Source organism: Neofelis nebulosa, chromosome 1 (genome assembly GCF_028018385.1).
Source record: "Neofelis nebulosa isolate mNeoNeb1 chromosome 1, mNeoNeb1.pri, whole genome shotgun sequence".
Lineage (NCBI taxonomy): Eukaryota > Metazoa > Chordata > Mammalia > Carnivora > Felidae > Neofelis > Neofelis nebulosa.
In genome coordinates, this window is record NC_080782.1 from 131129924 (window position 1) to 131152692 (window position 22769).

At 48.1% G+C, this 22769-nt stretch overlaps 1 protein-coding gene and 1 long non-coding RNA gene across 3 annotated transcripts in view; one reads left to right on the forward strand and one right to left on the reverse strand.

Moving 5' to 3' along the window:
• The window catches only part of SLC22A4 (solute carrier family 22 member 4), a 41869-nt gene extending 31192 nt beyond the window's left edge, over positions 1 to 10677 (reverse strand). Inside the window, exon 1 of one of the 2 annotated variants that reach the window (XM_058736837.1) lies at positions 10059 to 10677. In XM_058736837.1, coding sequence (XP_058592820.1) covers positions 10059 to 10451 — 393 coding nt within the window. In that variant the 5' untranslated portion in view covers positions 10452 to 10677. The remainder of the gene's footprint in view (positions 1 to 10058) is intronic. The other variant, XM_058736846.1, reaches the window with a different exon arrangement.
• Positions 10678 to 12005: 1328 nt separating this feature from the next.
• LOC131516185 (uncharacterized) overlaps positions 12006 to 22769 on the forward strand; it is a 36123-nt gene continuing 25359 nt past the window's right edge. The window contains exon 1 of the long non-coding RNA XR_009263930.1: positions 12006 to 12456. This is a non-coding gene — a long non-coding RNA (uncharacterized LOC131516185). The remainder of the gene's footprint in view (positions 12457 to 22769) is intronic.

Consider the following 22769-nt stretch of genomic DNA (forward strand, 5'->3'; position numbering starts at 1 on the left):
AAGTGTCAGAAAAGAGCTTGGAATCTGCCCCAACACTCAGATTCATAAAACTGAGACTCCAAAGCCTCCTAACATGTTGTTTTGCCTGCTTTGTGTAAGAGTGAACTGAGGTTCTGAGACTGGGTTTGTCTGAAGTCAGCAGTAAATGGGCTTGCTAGATACCAGCTCAGGCTTGATCTTGTACCAACCTTGCACCCATGTCATGCTTTGGACAAGAACTCCAAAGGTCAGGCAAATGAGCTTATTAAATACCATCCCCTATAATTCTTCATGGAAGACAGTAGGACCAAGGGCAAAAGACCTCTACCACAGCCTTTAGTGCTGGGCAGAGCTGAGAAACTCTCAAGTGTGGTAGGGGTATTGATGTGTCTATTGTTCACTGTCACCATCCCATCTGCAGTCAAGCAGAAAAGCTCTTCAAAGAGAATGTGCTCCCCTTTGTGGTTTTTGAGTATTTTTCTGTCAGGATTTTGCCTTAGAGTAGGATAAATAAGACTTAAAGACAGGCGCCTGGGTGGCTCAGTCATTTGAGCGTCTGACTTCAGCTCAGGTCATGATCTCACGATTCATGAATTTGAGCCCCGTGTCAGGCTCTGTGCTGACAGCTTGGAGCCTGGAGCCTGCTTTGGATTCTGTGTGTCTCTCTCTGCCCCTCTCCTGCTCTCTCTCTCTCTCTCTCTCTCTCTCTCAAAAATAAATAAACATTAAGGAAAAAGAAAGACTTAAAGACAGAAAGGAAAGAGGAAGACTGTTATATGTGGAGCCAGGGATTACATGGCAAAGGTAGCGAGCAGGATTGGCTACCTGGTACAATCTGAAAATGCAAGACACTTTGTTCAAAAACTATGAAGAATTTCAAGATGTTAGTAGCAGAGCATTACAAACAACTTTGGAGCCCCATATGACTGCACAGTTTGCATGCCCATAAAGAAGGCCTGGCAGTGGGTTGAGCCTGGTCCATTTAGGGAATGGAGCAGGACAAGTTCTGAATTGGGGTGCTGGGAAGGATGGGTTAAGGGCCAGCTCCCCATTGCTCTCCTACTGGAGCCCACACAGCCATGGCTCTAGGTCCCCCTTCTTCCCTGAAGAGGGGCCCAAGAAGCCCTATCAGCATCATGTGGCACAGGAGGTAGTCATGTACACACAGCATCCACCTGTTGCAGGTTCATGGAGGGTGTTTTTGGCCTTTGGAACTCCTGCTCATACCCAGCAGAGGAAGGCAGCTGGACATCATAGCTACCCATGGTTCATTCCAAGGTTGGGCCCTCTCTTGAGAAGTTACTATGCCCAGAAAATCTGTTTGGAAAGCTGAAGCAGACCTAGTAATAGGATACAGGATTTGTAGACAAAGTTCCAGCTTCAGCTCATGAGACTAGAGTCCTAGAAATCAGCTGCCAGCCTAAAGAAGGGCCCTTTTCTCCATGGGGCTATTGTGGAGGCCAGGCCCTACCTGTGACCAACCCCTTGGGACTTGAGGGGTACATCTTGGTGCCCCACTAGCCAGAGCCCAGGGAACTCCCTGTGGTTAGCAATGACATTGTAGGCTGAGTGGAAGATAGTCTTAAAAAAATCTTTTTAATAAGAAAATGTTTATTTTATTTAATGTTTATTTTGAGAGAAATTTTTTAAATAAAAAATTTATTTAAAAATTTTTAATGTTTATTTTTGAGAGAGAGAGAGAGAGAGCAGGGAAGGGGCAGACACACACACACACACACACACACACACACACACACACAGAATCCAAAGCAGGCTCCAGGTTCTGAGCTGTCAGCACAAAGCCCAACACAGGGCTCAAACCCACAAACTTGGAGATCATGACCTGAGCCGAAATCAGACGCTCAATCAACAGAGTCAGCCAGGAGTCCTGAAGAGAGTCTTTTCTTAAATAAGACAGAACTGTCCCTTGGGTCTCTGCACATATGTGTACATACATGTACACACAAACATGCATAACGTGATTTGCTCAGAGACTAGTGGTGGACGGTCTGGTGAGGAGCTGGCTGGTGTTGCTCTGGAGCTGTGATTTCAGGTCAAGCACTAAAATTTCCAAAACATAACCCCCTCCTCCACCACACACACACACACACACACACACACACACACACACACCACATTGGACACAGTGTAATGTAGGAACTAACTGGCCCAAGCTGTGTAGAGTGGGGGCACCGGATATGCCTTCTCAGGGTTACCATGTCTGCCTCATCCCCAGGGTCTTAGACCTCAGGGTCTTAACATTCCTTAACATAGCAGAGTGAGTTGTTGTAGCTGGGCCACCCACCCTTCAGCTTTGCTTTAAGAAACAAAAACCCAGGTCACAAGGTAATAGAAGACGGAAGGCCACTCTTGGCATAGAAACGCATGTCTCTCATGCCCCTTCACAGAAACATTGACTATAGTGTATTGGGTGCTCATTGTGTGCCTTGTATTATCTCATGGGATCTCAAGGTTGTCATGTGAAATGAGTACTCTCTTTATCCCTACTTTATAAATGAGGAAATGAAGGCACAGGGCAATGAAGCAACCAGCTCGAGTTCTAGTGGATTGGCAAAAGGAATTGCTTAATTATTTATTCAACCGTCATTGAGCACCTGCTCTGGGCCAGACTCTGTGTGGGGCACAAAACAGACATGGTTGCTGCCTCCACAAAGCTCAAGGTCAAGCATACTTTATAGGACAGATCAGGTGTGCATATGTGCATGCATGAGCCCAGTAGTCCCGGGCAGGGCAGGCTCTGTTCTGGGCCACTGTGCCCTTGATCTCTGGCTAGAGAGAAAAAGAGACACCCCTTCCTCAACCTCTTTCAGATGGACAGAGTTCTAAAACCTGAACTCAATCAGGTAATCATTTTAGATAACTAACGCTTGCACCAGGCTAGGCAAATGGTGTATATTCAACAAATTGTTCATGAATGAATGCTGAATGCTGAACAATCAGGTGTAATGGAAAATGAGTTTGGGGAAAACCATGGTATCACACGCTGTCCTTTGAAAATCACCTTTAACCTTGAACTGTGAAAGTAGCCAGTCTAGCTAGCAGTTTTACCCTTTACCAAAGCCATAAAAGAACATAAAGATAAGAGTATCCCTGTGACCTCCATAATACTGAGAACTCCAGAAGGCAGCCTGACGTTGAGCAAAGAGCACAGGCTCTCTTCGGCTCTACCACTTCTGGTTGTGTGACTTTGGGCATTCATCCACCTCTATCAGCCTGCTTTCTCATCTTCAAAGAAGTAACAAGAATACCCCTTCCTGGGGTTGTCATGAGCACAGGAAATGTAAGTACAGTGTTTAACACAGTGTCTGACACATTTCAGGCCTCATTAAATGGTCATTCACTTTCTACTAAGCTCATGCCTTTGTCCTCACAGCAAAATCATGACTTAGAACAAACAGTATGAATGAATAAGTAAAGCAGGTTACACTTAAACCTGACTAGCCAACAGAGATTCTTGGATATAAGAACTTCTTCGTCAGTGACCGAAAACCAAAAAAGCTTTTACCAGAAAGCATAAAATCCTTTTATAAATGGATATCAAGCTCAGAGATTACTGTGAATGAAAAGCTAGCAATAGTCCATTTAAGAATGAAAAATAGGTTTCCATTGTGTCATCTTACACTTTTCATTCCAGGGGAAAAATAGGAAGTAGTAGTTAGTTAATAACAGAATACACATCCACTCCAATTTCTTTTTCATAACTTTGTTGTGACTAAGCTAGAAATTTCCCAGCCACATGATGGGGATGGGGGTGGGGAAATCTAGGTTTTTTGTTCTTTGTGTTTATAATAGCTTCATTGAAATACAATTTACATACCATAAAATTCACTCTTGTAATGTGTACAATTCAGTGGTTTTTGGCATTATTTGAAGAGTTGTGCAGCCATCAGCACTATCTAATTTGAGAACATTTTCAGCACCTCTGAAAGAAACCCCATACCCATGAACAGTCACTTCCCATTCTCTTCCCTCGGCCTCTGGCAACCACTAATACATTTTCTGTCTCTAAGGATTTGCCAATTCTGGACATTTAATTTAAGTGGAACTATACAATATGTAGTATTTTGTGACTGGCTTCTTTCACTCAGCATAATGTTTTCAAGGTTCATTCATGTCGTTTTAGCATGTATCAGTACTTCTTTCCTTTTTACAGTTGAATAATACACCACTGTATGGATAGACTACATTTTACTTAGCAGTCATCAGTTGATAGACAATGGGATTGTTTCCACTTTATGGCTTTTATGAATAATGATGCCATGGGGGTGCCTGGGTGGCTCAGTTGGTTAAGTATCTGACTCTTGGTTCAGCTCAGGTCATGATCTCATGGTTTGTGAGTTTGAGCCTTGTATCAGGCTCAGCTCTGATAGTGTAGAGCCTACTTGGGATTGTGTCTCTCTGACCTTCTCCCCTCCCTCAAAAATAAATAATAAACTTAAAAAAAAACATTAAAAAATAATGATGCCATGAATTTCTGCAGACAAGATTTTGTATGGATATATGTTTTCATTTTTCTTGGGTATATACGTAGGAGTGGAACTGCTAAGTCGTGATAAATCTACATTTAACCTTTCAAGAAACTCCCAAACTATTTTCTAAAGTGGCTGCATCATTTTACAATCCCAACAGCAATGAACAAGGGTTTCAGTTCTCCATCTTCCTACCAACACTTGTTATTGTATGTCATTTTAACTCTAACCATCCCAACGGGTATTAAGTGTCTCATTGTGGTTTCAATTTTCATTTCCCTGATGACTAATAATACTGAACAAATTTTGTGTTGAATCTATAGATAAATTTGAGGAGTGCTACTATCTTAACAATATTATGACTTCTACTTCATGAGCAGAACATGACATGTCTTCACATTTATTTATGTCTTCCTTTTTTTTTTTTTAATTTGAGAGAGAGAGAGAAAGACAGTGCATGTGCACATGCGAAGGAGAGGGCAGAACGAGAGAATCCCAAGCAGGCTCCATGCTCAGCACAGAGCCTGACTTGGGGCTTGATCCCACAACCCTGTGATCAAGACCCAAGATGAAATCAAGAGTCAGTCCTTTAATGTACTGAGCCACCCAAGTGCTCCTATTTATGTCTTCTTTAATTTCTTTCAAAGATGTTTTTTAGTTTTCAGAGCTTAAGTTGTTCATTTAAAAAAACTTATTCCTGAAGAATAAGTTGTGAAAACTTTCTCTCAATTGTGCGTTTTTGTATTTGGGAATATCTTTACTTCATTTTTGAAAGATAGTTTTGCTAGAACTAAGATTCTTGGTTGACATCTTTTTTCTTTCACCATTTTGAATATGTTACCCACTGGCTTCTGGCCTCCATTGTTTCTGATGAGAAGTCAAGGGTAAACCTTATCAGGCTTCCCTTGTATGTCACAAGTCATATTTTCTTTGCTGCTTTCAAAACTTTACCTTTGTCTTTGGGTCTCAGCAGTTTTACTATAATGTATCTGTGTGTGGAACTCTTTTTGTTTCTTCTACTTGGAATTCTTTGAGCTTCTGAGCTGTGTAGATTAGTGTTTTTCTTCTTCAACTTCTAACAAATGCAGTTATTTCCTGTGGCGACAGCTTCAGAGCTCCATTCTTATGGCCTACCTGTCTGCCTGGACAAAATCTCTGAGCCCTTGCTCCAGAGCCGGTAGTAGGAAAAGTGGCCCTCAGAATTGGATTCTGGGTGAGGATGGTAGCCTCTGCCTTTCGGCTTGACTCTCCTGGGATGGAACATCTTACCTTACAAACAATCTGGGACAAGCACAACCAGGGCCCCAGTATTCTCAGCCTGTGGAATCTGGGCTTGAGCTGCCACTATATGAGTAGGAGCCAAGTAGAGGATGGGATTCCCCAATCTCTTGGCTGTACTCACCAGGAATAAAGCCTCTACAACTCGGAGCTCAGGGGATAGTGGGGGGGGGGCACTAAACCTTAAAATGTCCTCAGTATCCTTCCTTCTTTAGATTACAGGTAAAGAAAAAACAACCATAGGTGGGGAGGCCTCAGTGGAGAGCTCTGTGGTCACTAGAGGCTGAACCAAAGCAAAAGTTTGAGTGGGGTGGTAAGGATGGGAGTGGAGGCACCTGAAGGAAAGAGAAGGGGACTCAGAAACCCGGCTCTCCCCCGTGCAGCCTGGCATCGGATCCACCACACATCTCCTAGGCTCTACTCTGGGAACAGAATTGAGTGAGATGGGGTCTGTATCAGCCCTCCAGCACTGAGGGGAAGCTATGGAAGATGCCACTGTGAACCTGACCTCCAGTCCTACAAATACACAGCAAAAGCCGCCAGCCTCAGGCTATCTGTGGCCATCGCTAGGGCATGTGAGTCAACCTGGCCCTTCCCAAGAGCCTCCAATCTCTCTCCACCATCTCTAGTCCAAATGCGTGCTTTTCTTGCTCTTCTTTTGGTCTCCAGAGACATACTTAAAACCAGACCAAAGTTTCAGATAACAAGGCAGCCCTGCATTAGCCCGGAATATGAAGTGAATTTAGCTTGCTGCCAGGACGAAATTATAGTCCACTCAGAGGCATGTGCAGCTCCTGTGACCCACCCTGCCAGAGCCTTGTTTTTGTCAGTACACCACCCTACCTCTTGGACTCTGTGTGAGCATTCTGTTGTACACCAGGAGGGATGGACAAAGTTTGTTTATCCAGAAACTTGGCAGGAGATGTGGGTGAAGAAGCCTCCGGACAAAAGCACATTTTGAGATCCTGGTGGCCATTGTCAGAGGAGCACAGCTGAGAGGCAACGAGCAAACTGTTTGGGGTGAGGCAGCTGATAAACAAACAGGGAAGCAATTTCAGATCAGAGCTAGGGGAAGCCCCTGAGTCTCTTTTATTTGTTTTCTGTGCAAGATCTTTCTGAAAATCTCGCTGGTGTTGGCTGGAGGCGTAGATCCCATACCTTGTCCCCTATGGAATTTGACAGAGAGCTAGAGTGTGAACTTGGTTAATAATATTCAGGCTGTCCTGACAGCCAAGCTGCTAGTCTCTACACTCACCAGCAGCATTTCCTGGTAGCTTCTAGGCCTGACAGAAAGAAAACTGCATAAGCCTGCCTACTGCTCAAAGTTTTCACCTTTGCCAGAGGCCACCCAGGCCTCAGAGGAGGCACATCCTGTGGTATGTAGTCCCAGGTAGTAGCAACCAGATATCAACCTTAGTCTATTTCATCGTCCCTCCTCTGCTACTCCCAATGCCTCCCATAAGCGCCCTATTAGCAGAGGATGAGGCCCTCATGTTCCTACCTCATACTTTTGGGTTATGGGTGGAGAATCAGTGTGTCCTCCTCTGTCTGTGCCCTGACCCCAGGTCCCAGGAAAGATGGCACGAGTCTAGTGCCCCTAGAGCCCAGGCCCTTTGCTGGAGGCTGTATCATGCTCAAGGGCATAGCCACCAGCAGCTCCACCCACGGATTCCTAAAGGATGCAGCCAACTTCAGGAAAGGACAGAAGCCTGGATGATGGAGCAGCATGCCCGCCTCAGGCCACTGGCAGCCTACCACAGAAAGCTGGTCCTTACCAAAAAAAAGGCTCTCACAGGGCCTCTGGAGCATGGGGCCTAGGAGAAGTGGTACCCAGCTCAGAAGTGACTGCCTAGTTTTCCCAACTTGTAAACTACTTGTAATTTTGTGAGGAACTGCCATACTGTTTTTCATAGTGGCTACACCTTTTTACACTCCTACCAACAGTGCACAAGAATTCCAATTTCTCCATATAACAGCCATCCTAATGGGTGTGAGGTGATATCTCACTGTGGTGTTGATTACATTTCCTTACTGATTAGTAATGTCGAGCAGATTTTCACATGCTTGTATCTCCTCTCGTAGTTAAGGAAACTGAGGCTTTGAAAAGTAATGTAACTGCTGAAGTCAGCCAAGTGGCTAGGGGTGGGGTCAGAACTGGCCCTCCAGTCTGAACTTCTTCTTGTGTCACCATCTCTCTGTGGAGAACCACCTCCCCCTACTCACCTACTCAGAGGTCCTTCTCCTCTCCTTCCTCCCAAACACCAGTATCCATTTGTCTTTTATTTTACTCTTCCACCAAAAAAGAAGCAAGGAAGGGAAAGCCTGCTGAGAAAAGCAAACCCTTTTCCTGCGTGTGAGTGTGTGATGATGTGCATCCCCAGAGGTGCCCACAGGATCCTTTAGTAGGGCACAACAGGAGGAGCTATGGCCTTGAAGGTGAGCAGCTACCCACCCTTCATACCATGAGGTCAATGACACCAGTGAGGAAGAGAAAAGAGTTCAGATCAGCTTTTAGGGGGGCTGCAGCTAGTGGGGCCAGCTTTAGCTCAAGTTCCAGGAATTGAGGTGGAGTGAGCTGATCCCCAGTCTTAGATACCCCAGGACCAGGCTGTGGGAAAGGGGTGGGCACTAGGAGCCCCTGCTAGGGGATCAATGCCAGAGAAGCACAGTCACTTCAGGGTCCAAGGTAGGCCTGGTGGCAATGCTGGGGGATCCAGAGGTGGGTCACAGGCTGAGCCCACTTTCCACAGGTCCTATAGATCCTGTAGCCACCACCCCTGGCTGGCCACCAGTCTCTTGCCAAGGAAACTCCCACAGATTCCTCACTGGTCTTCTTGCTTTTCATAGCAGCTAGAGTAAGCTTCTGCTGAAAACCCAAATCTGGCCATGTTACCCCTTGCTTAGAACCCTTATTATTTCCTCACTGCTCTCAGAATAAAGTCAATTACTCAACATTTTTACAGTGACCACTGTGAAATGATCTCTGTAGGCATATCTAGCCTCACCTGTCATCCCCTGAACATCAGCTGCCTGGATCTATGGGAATTCCTTCCACGGAATCTGCCATGTTCTTTGCTTGGGCAAGTTCTACTCATATTTCCAGACTCACCTCTAATTTTATCACTCTTTCTTGGAGGGTTCCCTCACCCTGTTATCTGCACAGAGACAGTAATATACTGCTCCAGGTCACACAGCAGGTCAGCTAAATTTGAATTCAGGCTCCAGAATCCTATTACTAACCAGAGTTAGTGTTAGCCCTCTCTGTAACCTGGCCAGTGTGCCCCAGGGGCATGTGAGTTTTGAAAGCAGCCCCTACACCCCAACTGTCTTTAGCCTAGTGCCCAGCATAAGGCCAGACATGGTGTCTGATGATTGCTACATTGTTCTGAGACAAGATGATTAAGGACTAAGAGGGGCCACACTGGGGTTTTTCTTGGGAGGAACATAGAGCAGGGGCAGGGCCAGAAGCTGGGAAATCCTACCTGTCTGATCAACAGCAGGAAACTGGCCTGGGTATGCCCCCCTCAGAAGGACGCAGCATCTTGTGGCCCATAGCACATGTGAAGCAAGAAGTGTAAGGGACAAAGTATGTGCGTAGCCTGACTCCTGAAACAGAAAACTTGCCATCAAACCACTTAGGATCCTAAGGTGCTAATGGCATAAGCTGGAACCCCTGCCGGCCCCTGCATCCTATGCTCAGAAGAGTCTCTGTGAGTCAGTCTCTTTATCAGTACGTTGGGGCCAGAGTTATGGCTCCTGTGGCCCCTGTAGCCAGTCAGCATCAGAAGGTCGTCTGCTCCTTTTCAGAGAAATTGGAGCCTCAAGATAGGACCCAAAGCTTCACCAAAATGTGTATGGCAGAGCAGTAGACCCTTTGATTCTTCCAGACCTCTGTGGCCAGGAAACAGGTCAAACCTGCCCACAGCCTGCCCTGCAACAAGGCTCTTCTCTGTGTCTGCACTTGGGTTCAGCAGAGATCCCCCACACCCTTCCTCATGTGAGTAGCAGGAACTTGAATCAGACTGTACATCTGAGCAGCCTGGGACTGGGCCTCTTGGGAAACAATTTCATCTGTTGTGAAACTCAAAAAGGGAAAGACAGTTGGCGACAACACTCCCTGCTCCATCCCCTCCATATAAGACTGGACCGCTCAGGAATAAGCCTCACTCCAGCCCTGCTCATGCGCAGCACACACGTGTTTGAGAAGCATAACCCAGTTGCTTGCCAGTCAGGTTTGACTGCAAGTGGGAAACGCGAACCCAGGGAGTCTCAAGGGATATGAGGCAGATGAAGTGTCATTCACACACCCACCTCAGTCACGATGGTGGACAGGTAGATGTCCTGGCTGAACTCCCAGCCATCCAGGCAGCTCTCCTGCTCCAGTTGCTCCAGATCCACATCGCGCCCCGGCTCCAGCCCCAGTGCCGAGAAGTTGGCGATCGCCGCCAGCCGGTAGCGCCGGCAGCTGTGAGGCACCTCACGACCGTCCTGCAGCCGCAGCGGGATACTGTGGTTGCGCCACGCGCTGCTCAGGTTCGCGGTGTCGGGCACCCGGCAGCGGTGCTCCGGGGTGGCGGCCAGGAACACGACTGACATTCCATTGAAGCCGTTGGGGATGATGCTGGCGCTGAGCAGGAAGAAGATGAGGCGCTGGAAGGGCCCCCACTCGCCCAGGAAGGCCGTCACCTCGTCGTAGTCCCGCATGCTTCCCACCGTCGCTCTGCCCCAGCAACAAGGGGTGCGAAAAGCCGTCCCCGTACCGAGTCGTGCAGCAGAGAGCGTTCCCCGAGGGTGTCAGAACGTTCTCGGAGTCGTGGAAGGCTGTGGGAAATTGGGGCCCACGACCGGGGAGGGTTCCCGGGAAACAGGCTGCGTGCGTTGTAACTCTCCCGGTCGCAAAGCTAGAAGCCACGGGAGGCACTACGGACCACACGCCCCTCTCGGCAGGGGCGGGGAGGGGAGTGGAGGGCGGCCGCGCAGGAGGGGTGGGGCTCCCCGCCGGCTCCGCCTGGTGCTCCGCCCCCCTGCCCTTGCGACCCCGCGCCTGAGCCGCCCTGGGCTCCCAGCGGCCCGGTGAGGCAAAGCTCCGCTCCCTCGCACCCTAAGTAGCCCGCGACCCCAAGTGCGGAGGTCCCAGGCCGAAGCTCCGAAGGGGAGAGCGGACGAAAGGCAGGAGCCGAGGCTGGACAGCGAGGTCTTGGAGAAGTCGGCCCTTGTCCCTCTCCGTGGGCGTCACTCCAGGCCTCTCCTGGGGCAGGGGTCTCTTCATGCGTGGCCCTTCCAATCCTGGTTCCGAGTTCAGGTGTCCTCGGGCGCCGCGCGGACGGCGAGTCCTTGGAGTCGGTGCTCAGGAGAAGCCTCTGTGAGCGCGAGGGTGACAGGAGTGCGACCTCTGCGCTGGCACCAGGCTGACAGGGCGCTCACTCCCCACCCGTCCGAGGACGAGGACGGCCGGACTCAATCACCATCCCGCGCTGCTCCGGAAAGCGTCTTCTGGCCAGCCTGGAGCTTCACCTTAAGAAAAGGGGGGAACAGGCCCAGAGCCCGGAAGGGATGAGCAAGGTCACACTGCGTCAGAGACAGGCGCTGAGGAAGGGAGGTAGGGGACAGGGGCTATCGGGTCGGTCCAGGATCCCGCTGGGGTTTCTAGAGGACTTCTAGAGGACTTCAACACGAAGGCTGGCCCTGTGTGAGAGCACAGTAATGGAGGCGCTCTTGTCACCACCTCTGGGGTCTGATTTGGATCCCTTCATTCTCCCCATGCCCCCGGGGCTCTTTATTGGGGCTGACTGCCAGAGCCTTCTTGGACTGGAAGGCCTTTGGGTTGCAGAAGGGACCGCCCCCAGTCCAGGAACGAGAGAGGGAGGAGGAGAAGGTCTAGTTTGGCCAGATCTGGCAGGGAAACCAGAGCAGGGGCTTCAAATAGTTCAGTGCCTGCCAAAGGCCCCCTGCTGTTGTGTGAACTAGCCCGGGGCTGTCGTCTGAGTCCTGGGGTGCAGAAGGCAGGCAGATGAGGTTGACAGGTTCAAGGTCCTACCTTTTTGGAGATTGTGTGCAAGTGTGTTTGCTTTCCAGGTCCTGGTTAAGTGGCTGAGGGACATTTCTGCCTCCGTTTATGTAGTTTTCAGTCTAACCCCTCCTCTTAGGCTGGTTTCTCATTCCTTTTCTCACTCCTTTAGAACCTGTTTCCTTTCTTTTTTTTTTTTTTTTTTAGCTTATTTTTTTGAGAGAGAGAGAGAGAGGGGGGGACCAGGTAAGGAGTAGAGGGAGAGGGAGAGAGAATCTTAAGCAGGCTCCATGCCCAGCGTAAGCCTAGTGCAGGGTGCAGGGCAGGGCCCCAGCTCAGTACCTGTGAGATCATGACCTGAGTAGAAATCAAAACTCCCACACTTAATCGACTGAGACACCGAGGTTCTCCTCCTGTTTCCTTTTCTGTAATGAGACCATATGTCCTGATGTGCTAGGACAGGTCTGATTTATGCATGTTAATCCTGCAAAATTATTAATAGCACATCCCTTTACTTCCAAAAGTATCCTTTAAATAATATTTTATGTGGCCATTGTGTTATTTAGCTTGAATCTCATCCTTCCTCCTCTCCCTCAATATAAAAGCAAAGCCTGAGATAGGAATTTATGTGAAGATGGTTCATTTTGAGCAATGATCCCAGGAAAAGGAGTGAGGGGCTCAGAAGAGTGAACAGGAAAGAAGGTAAGCCCAGAAAAGACTCTGTAACACCCGAGGGGTTATTGGCACCAGGGTCAGTGATTATGCTGTGCTGAAACATTGGATCCTTGAGGCCAAAGGAAAAAAATTAGTAATACTGATCCTAATCTTTACCTTGATCATGGATTTTTATATTGATTTTGATTTTTTAAAATGCTATATTAAAATATTATTTCTTTTGATTATGGAATTTCTTGGTGCCCCCTTAAATTTTTCCATCTGACACAAGTGCCTCACTAGTTTCATTTGCCTCAGCCTTTCCCCAAACCTCACTGCTATGGGTGACAGAGATCCCAATGGGACCTTCTAAAGAGCCATATGGAATGAGGAGGCATTTGTTTCCCAGTTCTGGCTCCATTAGTTAACTCCTCTGCACTTCTAGATTGCACATGTGTGACAGCTGAACAGGTTCCACCCAAGTAAACTGTTTGACACTGCCCATCAGCAAATGTAAATCCATACCTTGAGCCATTTTGCCCCCCATACAAAATAAATGCCCAAGCGCACTACTTAAAGGTGCACCCACTGAAAGGATTTCCCTTCACCATTGTCTAGGGCCAGAGTGGGGCTTTGTTTCAGTAAGGATCCATTTTTTGGCTAGCATCGAGCTAACCCGTCTGTGAGTGAGGGCTGAATATTTTTCCCCACTATTATTTGGTTGTAGAGAATCACCCCCACAAGACCAAAGTTTGAGCTGAGGGGAAAGGACTGGTATAGCTGAGGTAGGTGTCATAGGAGTCTGAGCCACTTGTTCGTAAACTTACATGAACACCGTGGACCTGCTCAGTCCTGTCACAACGCTACCATTTCTATTACATGATGAATTGCCAATGTGCCTGCTCAACGTTGTAAGTTGATAGAATTTGGCAATACTCAGTTAATATTGGACATTTCTAGCTGTACAGACCCTTGATGTCCCACTGCCAAGCATTTAGTTTTTTACTGTGGCCAAATAGCTGCTTTTCTAAAGACAAATAGCTTTCTGCTGCAGAAGACATGACCTTGCCCTGGAACTCTAGAGATCTGTACTGAAACCCTTTTATTAGAGCTTGTCAGAGGCTCTACCCAGCATCCCAGCATTCTTATCACCATGAACACCATTGATTCTACTGGGTCATATGGACAGAATAGTAAGGAACCTTGTACTATAGTTGTACACACTGTAGAGCTCTCTCTTGCTCTGGGCTTCACTCAGAATTGGGAGCCTTCCAAGGCACTCAATAAATGGATCAGAGTAGTATTCTCACCAAGCACCAAGTCTTTATTAGTGGTTGAGGGTACAGGATACAACAACTTGACTTAACCTTATAGGGGATTGCCTGGCATACTCCATACTACTGGTTCCCCAATAATTTTACCAATTTGCTTCAAAATACTATGGGATAGAAGAAGCAAATGAGGATATAGATGAAATAGAATTGGCCATGATGTTGGATCTACGGGTTTATTTTCTAGTTTGTTTATTTTTATGTACATTTAACTCATTGCAGAACAAAAGGGTAAGAGAAAAATGTTACCAGTGTGGAAGGCCCTGAATCTTCATACTTTTTATTTCTCAAATTCTGGCATGCATGTGTATTACTAGGACATCTAGAGTACTTGATTATTCTTGCTCATTAGGTCATATTAGCATTATGTGATCAATTATGGACTATCATGATGTTTTAGGGAATATCAATATAATCAAAGTCACTAAGTACTATATTGTGACAGAGAGCATGAGAATTGACATAGTTCAGGGGCAAGAAAGTGAATATGTACTGCTATTCATCCCACAGAAAAGCAAATAGCTTTTGATACTCTTACTGAGGGATTTTGAAAAGAAAATCTTTGGTGTTGGTGCTAATCCTTGCAGCGTCTCCCAGGATGTGGTATTACTTCTGATTTAATAAATTTATCAAAAATGTGGGCACGTTAGAGGCTTCTAGTTGTCCCTACATACCCTAATGGCTCTTAGTTATTAGGGCAGGGAATAAGTATTAGGGTCTTGCCAGCTGCTCAGCATAGCTATCCCAGTTATGCACTTAGGGACCACTACACTATGGATCTTTACATCTATTAGACCTGTTTGAATGAGAACTCTGTTTACCACCTGGCTTTCATGAGCCTCCAATCTAACTGGGGGACCATGATGGTGTTTCCCAACCCTTGGCATCAATGCTAGCTCATACTCTTGAATCCTTTGAAAGGTCTAGGACTTTCCCTTTCTCCAGGCCAGAGTTGATCTGGTAAAAGATCACTGCTATGGACTGAACTATGTCTCCCCCAAATTCATATGTGGAAGCTCTAATCCTCAATCATATTTGGAAATGAGCCTTTGGGAACTAATTATGTTTAGATGAGATCATGAGGGTGGGGCCCTTATGATGGGATCAGTGACCTTATAAGAAAGAAACACTGGAGAGCTCACAAGAAGGTGGCCATCTACAAGTCAGGAAGACTCTCATGAGGAACTGAATCCATCAGCACCTTGATCTTGGAGTTTCCAGACTTCAGAACTGTGAGAAATAAATTTCTGTCGTTTAGGCCTCCAAGTCTGTGGTATTTTGCTATGGCAGCCTGAGTGGACTAAGATAGCCACAGATCCTTTGTGGGAAGAGATTGGAGAAATAATTTTCATATATACTTTTGGTAGTATAGGTGGGTTTTTCCTTAAGGAGACTTGGACTTGTTTTCAATCAATAGGCTTGGAGTCTGTGAACTGGCCTATATCTGGGAAATTTATGAGAAAAAACTATTTTCCATTGTGGCACCACTGTCAGCCTTCTGCTCACTAGCTCTTGATTTTGGAGGTGAGATTGTTACACAAGGAACACCTGGTCATCTTCCCATTTATTTAAGTCCTAGGAACACCATGGTCAATTAGCCATCACCACATAGCTATAGGCCAAAGCATGCTGATTGCTACTTTGGTCTTGTAATGACCTCCACCCTGCCCCTGTTGATTGTGTCACTATTCAGCCTCTGCTGTTCTAGAAGCTTATCCTCACTGACACTAGGGGTCCTCACTTGTGCATTGTGTATTGCCTTAGAGAAGGGAGTCGCCCGCTCTACTTGCCTTGGGAATGCAGTCTGATGATAGGTTCTCTGGTCTTGCATGATAAATATATGCTCACTCCCCTCAGCCTTCTGACTCCTTTCATAGAGTGTCAAGAAAATTCTGGCTTCTCTACCTTATTTCTGTAGGCCATAATTGTGTCCAAGTGTCAAAGAGCCATCTTTGACAAAGGAAATGAAGGTGTTTTTCTTCATCCTTGCTTGGATGTTAAACCCAGAATAATGAGAGAGTGCTCCTAGGTCAATAAAGTCCCACATGTTACCCCTGTTTCCACCCAAACACAGGTCTTGTTTTGTTTTTTTTTTTTCAGTGTGTATGCCGTTTCCTTGTGGATCAGGGATCATACTCTCCCACCTAGGCTGTGCTGAGACTTCACCTTGGTTGTTGGTCTGGAGGCAGTTGGGGGGTGGGGGGTGGGCAGGGGAGGATCTTGAGGAGGATAAGCATCATCTTTGGAGCTACTTGCCTCAGGAGGAGTCTTGGCAGGATTCCCAGATAGGAAAGCTACTCTCCTATAGCAAGGGGAAGAGAGCTGCTGCTGTTGACCTTGAAGATTTAGGGAAATCTAGGAATTCAAAATTCTCACATTAATTTACCCAAATGTCTCTATTCTGTGTTCCAGGGTCCTATGCATTTTCTATCAGGGCCATCACTTTGTCACAGGAGATCCATCTAAACTGTAAAGGCAGCCTTTTGATGTGGCTGTCCTACTCTTACAATTAAATCAGTTTAATCCCGGTTTTGATTTCCAGCACAATCTTCCCTGTGGCTGCAGGAGATGAGGGTCTCTTTAGGAACTGCCATGGAGACTTCCTGGCTTACACAGTGTGCTTTGAGTTTATAGTTGCCTGACTTGGGCCTATCATTTTCTTTTTTCAAGGCTTCTAAAGCACTTAGCAAAAGCTAGTCAACTCTTTGATCCTTATAATCACCATTGTCCTCATGCATTCTGTGTGCCATAATTGGGGTTTCTCAACCTTGGCACTATTGAGGTTTTGGGAGATAATTCTTGTTTGTTGTGGGGGGGCTGTCCTGTGCATTTTAGGGTGTGTAGCAGCATCTCTGGCCTCTACCTACTGGATGTCAGTAACACTGCCCTTTAGTTGTGATGACAAAATATCTCTAGACAGTGCCCTGGGGAGGGGGTGGGGAGTGGGGTGGGGCGGGGAGGGGGTTGTCGGGTAAAACTGCTTCTGGTTAAAAAACACTGATACAAGCCAAATGTTTCATTTTCTACTTGTATGTCATTCTAATCTACCATGGATAGGAGTTTTGCATTCCATGCCGGGGATTATTACCAGCCTACTCACTAATAGTTAAGTGACTCCTTAACCCTGTTTGATAGGTGAATGTTCCAGTTGTAGAATCCCTCCCTTGCATGTCTGCCTTCTATTTGGGAATGGATCTACGAGAACAGGAGTAAAGGACTGCAGAGGGTGACAGAGGGAAGAAATGCAACTACAAGTGTACAGCATAGGGGTGTTTACGGTTGTGGGAAACTGGAGGAACGTGTCTCAGAAATGTCTTTCTCAGGTTCAGAAGTAGGCAACATTTATCCATAGGTTTTGATCCCTTCTTGGCTCAGGGGTGCCCCTTCGCCTGCTGAATCCCCCACACTTCCAGATTGCACATGCATGAGTGTTGGGCAGGTTTCTGTGTGTGTTCCACACCTCAGTGTCAGAGAAGTCCAGGAGCACCACATGAGAAGTGAGATCGGGCCACCTCAGAAAAGCTAGCTGCTGCTTCAGTGCCTGCAGTGAGCAGTGGGCCTGGAGGATCTGAAGCTGAAGGAGGAGGTGCTGTGTTTGGTCATCCTAGTCGGAGATGACTGGGGAGGATGCAGCCTGTGCTGCTCCTCGTGGGATGCTGCTCAGGAGCATGAGAAAGGTGGGCCCCGGCTGCCTCATTAATAGAATGAACTCCTGCTTCTGCTGGTTCTGTTTAAGAGGGCCTGCAGTCAACAAATGTGTGTCTTGGGCCACTTCCTGGCACCAAAACAGTCTGAACCAGCTCAGACCCTTGCCCATGTGAGCACTAAACCAGTGGTGGAAGAAGGCAGAGGGATGAGGTTGGAAAGGTTGGCAGTGGCTAGAACATGCTAAACTGTAAAAACTTTTTTTTGAACTTTTTAAATTTATTTTGAGAGAAAGGGAGAGAGAGAGAACTTGCTTGAGCAGGGGAGGGGCAGAGAGAGGGAGAGAAAGAGAGAATCCCAAGCGGGTTTCCTGCTGTCTGCACAGAGCATGATGTGAGGCTCGATCTCACATGCCATGAGATCATGACCTAAGCTGAGATCAAGAGTCAGCCGCTTAACCAACTTAGCCACCCAGGTGCCCCTAAAAGTTCCTAATTGTTACTTGGTGTTAGTTTTAATTCTGAGGCCAAGGAGAGTCAGAACAAACCCTAATGAGGTCGGTGTTTTAGAAAGTTCCCTCTGGTGGCCAAATTGAGAATGCAAGGAAGGGAGCTAAGGTGGAAGCAGAGACATCAGGGAGAATGTTGTAGGCATCCAAGAGGGTGGTGGTGCTAGTGGCCAAGAAAGATGGATTCTGGAGCTTTTCAGGTGGCAAGGGCAGGTTTTGATGACCAGCCGGATATGGGCATCAGGGAGGGAGAGGAGACAGGGAAGATTTCTGATGTGGGGGTAGTAGATGGACAGATTAACACCCTTCGGAAGTGACCTGGTGGGAGTCACCAGAACATTGGTAGGGCAGGCAGTGCTCTCCAGGGAAGATGAGTACTTGTGGTTACCCTGAGTGCCCTTGCCATCAAGATTAGGTCACTAGTACGTGAGACTGGCAAGTTTCTCAACATTTCTGCACTCATCCATAAAATGAGCATAATAACTATACTTCCTTTCTGGTTGATGTGAGGATTAAAGAAGAGTAATATCAGTTCACTAAGGACTCTGGGATGAAGGCCTGGGACACATCAGCTTTTGTTATAGTTATTATACAATCTGAATCCCTTTCTCTAAGTCTGTGGCTGTGCTCTGGCTTCCCATGAAAACATGCCCTTAGGCCAAACATGCCCTGGAAAGCAGCTGAGTGTCCTTCTACGGCTGCTTTTTGTCTGTGAGGAAGCTGGTGTGTGGTGCAGTGATTCAGCCTCAGAACTTGAATAACCGTGGCTGACTGGGGAGACAGACCCCCTCACAGGGCTGGTCAGTCAGGTTTCTGAGCCCAAGTGGCTCAGGCTGACCCCAGACCCTATGGGAACAGGTGAGACCTCTGGCAGCCTTTCCTGGGATTTTGAGCCTCTGCCTTCAACCACAAATGGTTGCAAATCATATGTTAGATAGAAGCAAAGAAGAAATTTGATTTCTGTGGGGACTCAAATAGAGTTTCCCACTTGTGGTAAAGGGGGCACAGGAGGATAGTCCTTGCTTGTTAGAGAGACCCCTTTATTACCCTCAATCCTTGTCAGACTTCCAACTCCATTCAGAGGGGCTGAGGAATATTGTGTGGAAAAATACTGAAGAGTATGTGGGAAAATGATAAATCAGGAAATTATTCAGACTTGTGAGGAGCAAGTCAGGGTCTGGCCTGGGGCCCAATGGCAAGAGTGTTACCCTGGGTTAAAACGAGTAGTCTGAAATGGAGCCAGCATGCAGGTAAGCTGGGCAGGGAGACCCCAAGGCTGAGGAGGGGGCAGGTCACGTCCCAGGTGGGCAGAGGGACTCTGGGCCCACAGCCTAGTCATCTGGTCATCACAGCGCAGGTCACAACGTCCCCCAACTCAGTTGTTCATCAGCTGTGAGCTCAGGGCCAGGCTCTTGTGCCCTCTGGAAGGCCTGGATCCTTGGCCCAGAGGGAGGGCTGGCGTGAAGCAGCATGTGGGTTTCTCCTGCCCTTAGTCCTTTCCTTGGATCTCAAGGATGAAGGTGAGGCAAACAAAGCTTGTTACACAGAGAACTAGAGAGAGGGACTCCATTTTCATTTCAAGCTCCTTGGAGGGTCAAGGAAGGCTGCAGTTGTCTGGAGGAGAGCTTCACGACCTAACATTTACAGGTCAGCATGACTGCAGTTAGGGCATGAGGCGGAGCTGTCAGCAGGGATCAGCAGGGGCCACAGCTTATGTGGCCCTGTGGGCTGGGATTGAGACTTTAGACTTTGTCCTAAGAGCAATGGGGAGCTATGGAAGTTTTAATAGACAGGAGTGACATGATCAGATTTGCATTTTAAATAGCTCCCTTTGCTGTTCTGCACAGGAAAGATTGAGGGGCCAGAGAGAAGATAGCAAGGCCAGGCAGGAGGCTATTGTAGCACCCAGACAAGAGATGGTGGGGGCCTGGGCGCTGGCCAGAACTGTGGAGGCAGAGGGAAACGGGTTAGTTAGGGATTAGTTAGGGATGAATGCAGTCATGCCTACTAACTGGTCTCTCTGCTTCCACCTTTGCCCCTTACAGTCTATTCTCCACAGAGCAACCAGAGTGATTCTGGTTAAAACATAAAAGTCCAGGTCATGCCACTCCTCTGGCTTCTCATCTCAGCATAAAAGTCAAAGTCCTTCCTGTGGCTTACAGGGTCAACATGGTCAGCTTTCTTACCCCTCATCTCTCTGATATCATCTACTACTCCTAGCCATATTTAAAAAAATTTTTTTTAATGTTTATTTATTTTTGAAAGAGAGCATGAGCAGGAGAGGGGCAGAGAGAGAGGGAGACACAGAATCTTAAGCTGGCTCCAGGCTCTGAGGTGTCAGCACAGAGTCCAACATGGGGCTTGAACTCACAGAGTGTGAGATCATGACCTGAGCCCAAGTCAAATGCTTAACCAACTGAGCCACCCAGGCACCCCATTTCTTCACTGTTCTTAGAACATGGCAAGCACGCATCTCCTCCCCCGCCCCACATAGCACCTTTGTATTTCCTTCCCTCTCTGCCTGCAGTGCAGTTTCCCTGGACACCCGCACAGATGCTCCCTTATCACCTCAGGTCTCTGCTCAAATGTCATCTCTGTGAGATCTTTCTAAATTCCATATACAAAGGGATAGCTAATTCTCTACTGTAATATCTGATTTATTTCCTTTGTGGCAGTGCTTATAATCTGTACTTACTTTATATTTGTTCAGAATGTTTTCCATATATGAAGCACAATGCCTGGGACATAGTAGATTCCTAGTAAATAATTGCTTGAATGAGTGAGTTGAGGCTGAGAATGCCAGAGGGAGGCTGTGGAGGATATAGAAGGGATCCAGGACTTACCTCCCCTTGAAGGTTTAGGAAGAATGCCAGCAGAAGCCAGGACAGCAAGGTGAGGAGGAAGGTGGTAGGAAGCAGGGAGGCCACAATGTGTGTGTGCATGTGTGTATGTGTGTGTAGTGGGTGGGGAGCAGGGTGTTGGCCCGAGGGTTCCTGCACCTCTTTGTACCTGGCTTGGGGTCTAGGCAAAACGGATTAGGTCTGGGGCAGGCTCTGACAAAGGAGATAATAGGTCATGCCAGAAGCATGGAGCAGGAATGGACAGGGTGGGGTGGAGGACATGTGGATGCAAATTACTGACTCTGGGTGGGGGGGATGGATGAGCCAAAGCTTTGCTCTAAGAGAGGGGACAGTGGAGTTGGGCCTTGAAGAGTGAGTAGTAGTTTGCTGGATGGAGAAGAAAGAATAAAGGCATTTTGAGTCTGAGGTAAGATCTGAGAGGTATGAAAAGGCAGAACAGATTGGAGAATGGTGGACTGTCTGGTGTAGCGGAGGAAGTGAGACCAAGCAGCCAGCAACATAGGTCAGAGAGGCTTATTATTTTTTTTAATTTCTCTTAATGTTTATTTTTGAGAGAGAAAGTGACAGAGCATGAGTGGGGGAGGGACAAAGAGAGAGGGAGACACAGAATCCAAAGCAGGCTCCAGGCTCTGAGCTGTCAGCACAGAACCCAACACGGGGTTCCAACTTGTGGACCCTGAGATCATGACCTGAGCCAAAGTCAGAGGCTTAACTGACTGAGCCACTCAGGTGTCCCTGGTCAGAGAGGCTTTAAATGCTAAGCCTACAATTGATACACCAGGGATTCTATCCTGAGGGCTCTAGGGCCATGAAGGCGTCCATGAGACAAGGGAGTGAGAGAATGTTCCAGCTGCCCTGAAATAGGCCCCAGAAACGGTTAGGAGGCAGAATGCCAGACACAGTGATGGGTAGGATGGGATGGTTGGGGTTAGGATATAGAAGATGATATCCACATCTCTGGTTTGAAGGCCTCTGGGGTAAGGACCTGAGAGGGGTGCAGGTTTGGGGTCAATAATGAGCACTCCATCTGGGCCAGGTGGGCTGGGGCACTCTGAGTTGGGGGTCCTGGATCTGTGTTTCCTCCTGAGAAGGCATCTGCTGCCTTATTTCAGAACTGGGATCCTGGGTCACAGAAATCTTGTCCTTGCAGGGACCCTGTCCCACCATGATGGACTCAGTCAGGGCCCCTGGGCACAGAAGGTAGTTGGGCGACTGGGCCCTGAAACTGGGAGAGGATAAAGAACCCTCGCAGCTCTGGGCAACACACCTCTTAGCTCCTGTCCCCGCAACCTCTCTCCAGGATGCCTTCCCAGGCAAAAAGGCTGCTGTCATGGCTGCAAGCCCTGCAGGGTGGAGATGTTGGTCTTGGGGGAGCAGAAGATGCCACCGCGGCTCAAGGGCTTCTCAGTGTGAGCTGGTAGTCCTATGGGGTTTGGGGGTGACTGCGCGTCCCAGGACTAAGGCTAGCCGAAGTGGCTGCTGGAGGCACAGAGGCGGGTGGGAGCGGGGACCTGAGTCTCCAGGGTTTGAGCCTGGCCTAGGGGTGGGGGATTGGTATTTTTCCGCCGGCTCCTGCTCCGAATGGCTTCCCTGGCTGCCAAATGGCTTCCCTGGCTGCCGAATGGCTTCCCTGGCTGCCCGTCATCCCTTCGGCTCCCGCCTATGAGAGGGTGGGACGGGGACCTTGTCTGCAGGAGGGCGGGGTGGGGAGGAAAGCGGCAGTCTCCACCAGCCCCACCCTACTCCCATGTAGCCTACGAGTGAGCTCCTGCGTGCGGCCCTTCGGCCCCCACCCTCTGCTCCAGACCCGGCCTGGCTGCGAGCTCAGTGTTGACCCCTCGCGGAGCAGAAGACGCGGGCGAGGCGGAACCCGGGATCGTCCGCAGGACCAGGACTCTGGACTCCAGCCCTGTCTCTTTTCCCCTCACTTCTCAGGGGGCACCTGTCCGCTGTCCTGGCCTGTGTTCCCTCAGGATGGGGAGGAGGCGGCGGGAGGAGAACAAATTAAAGCAGGAA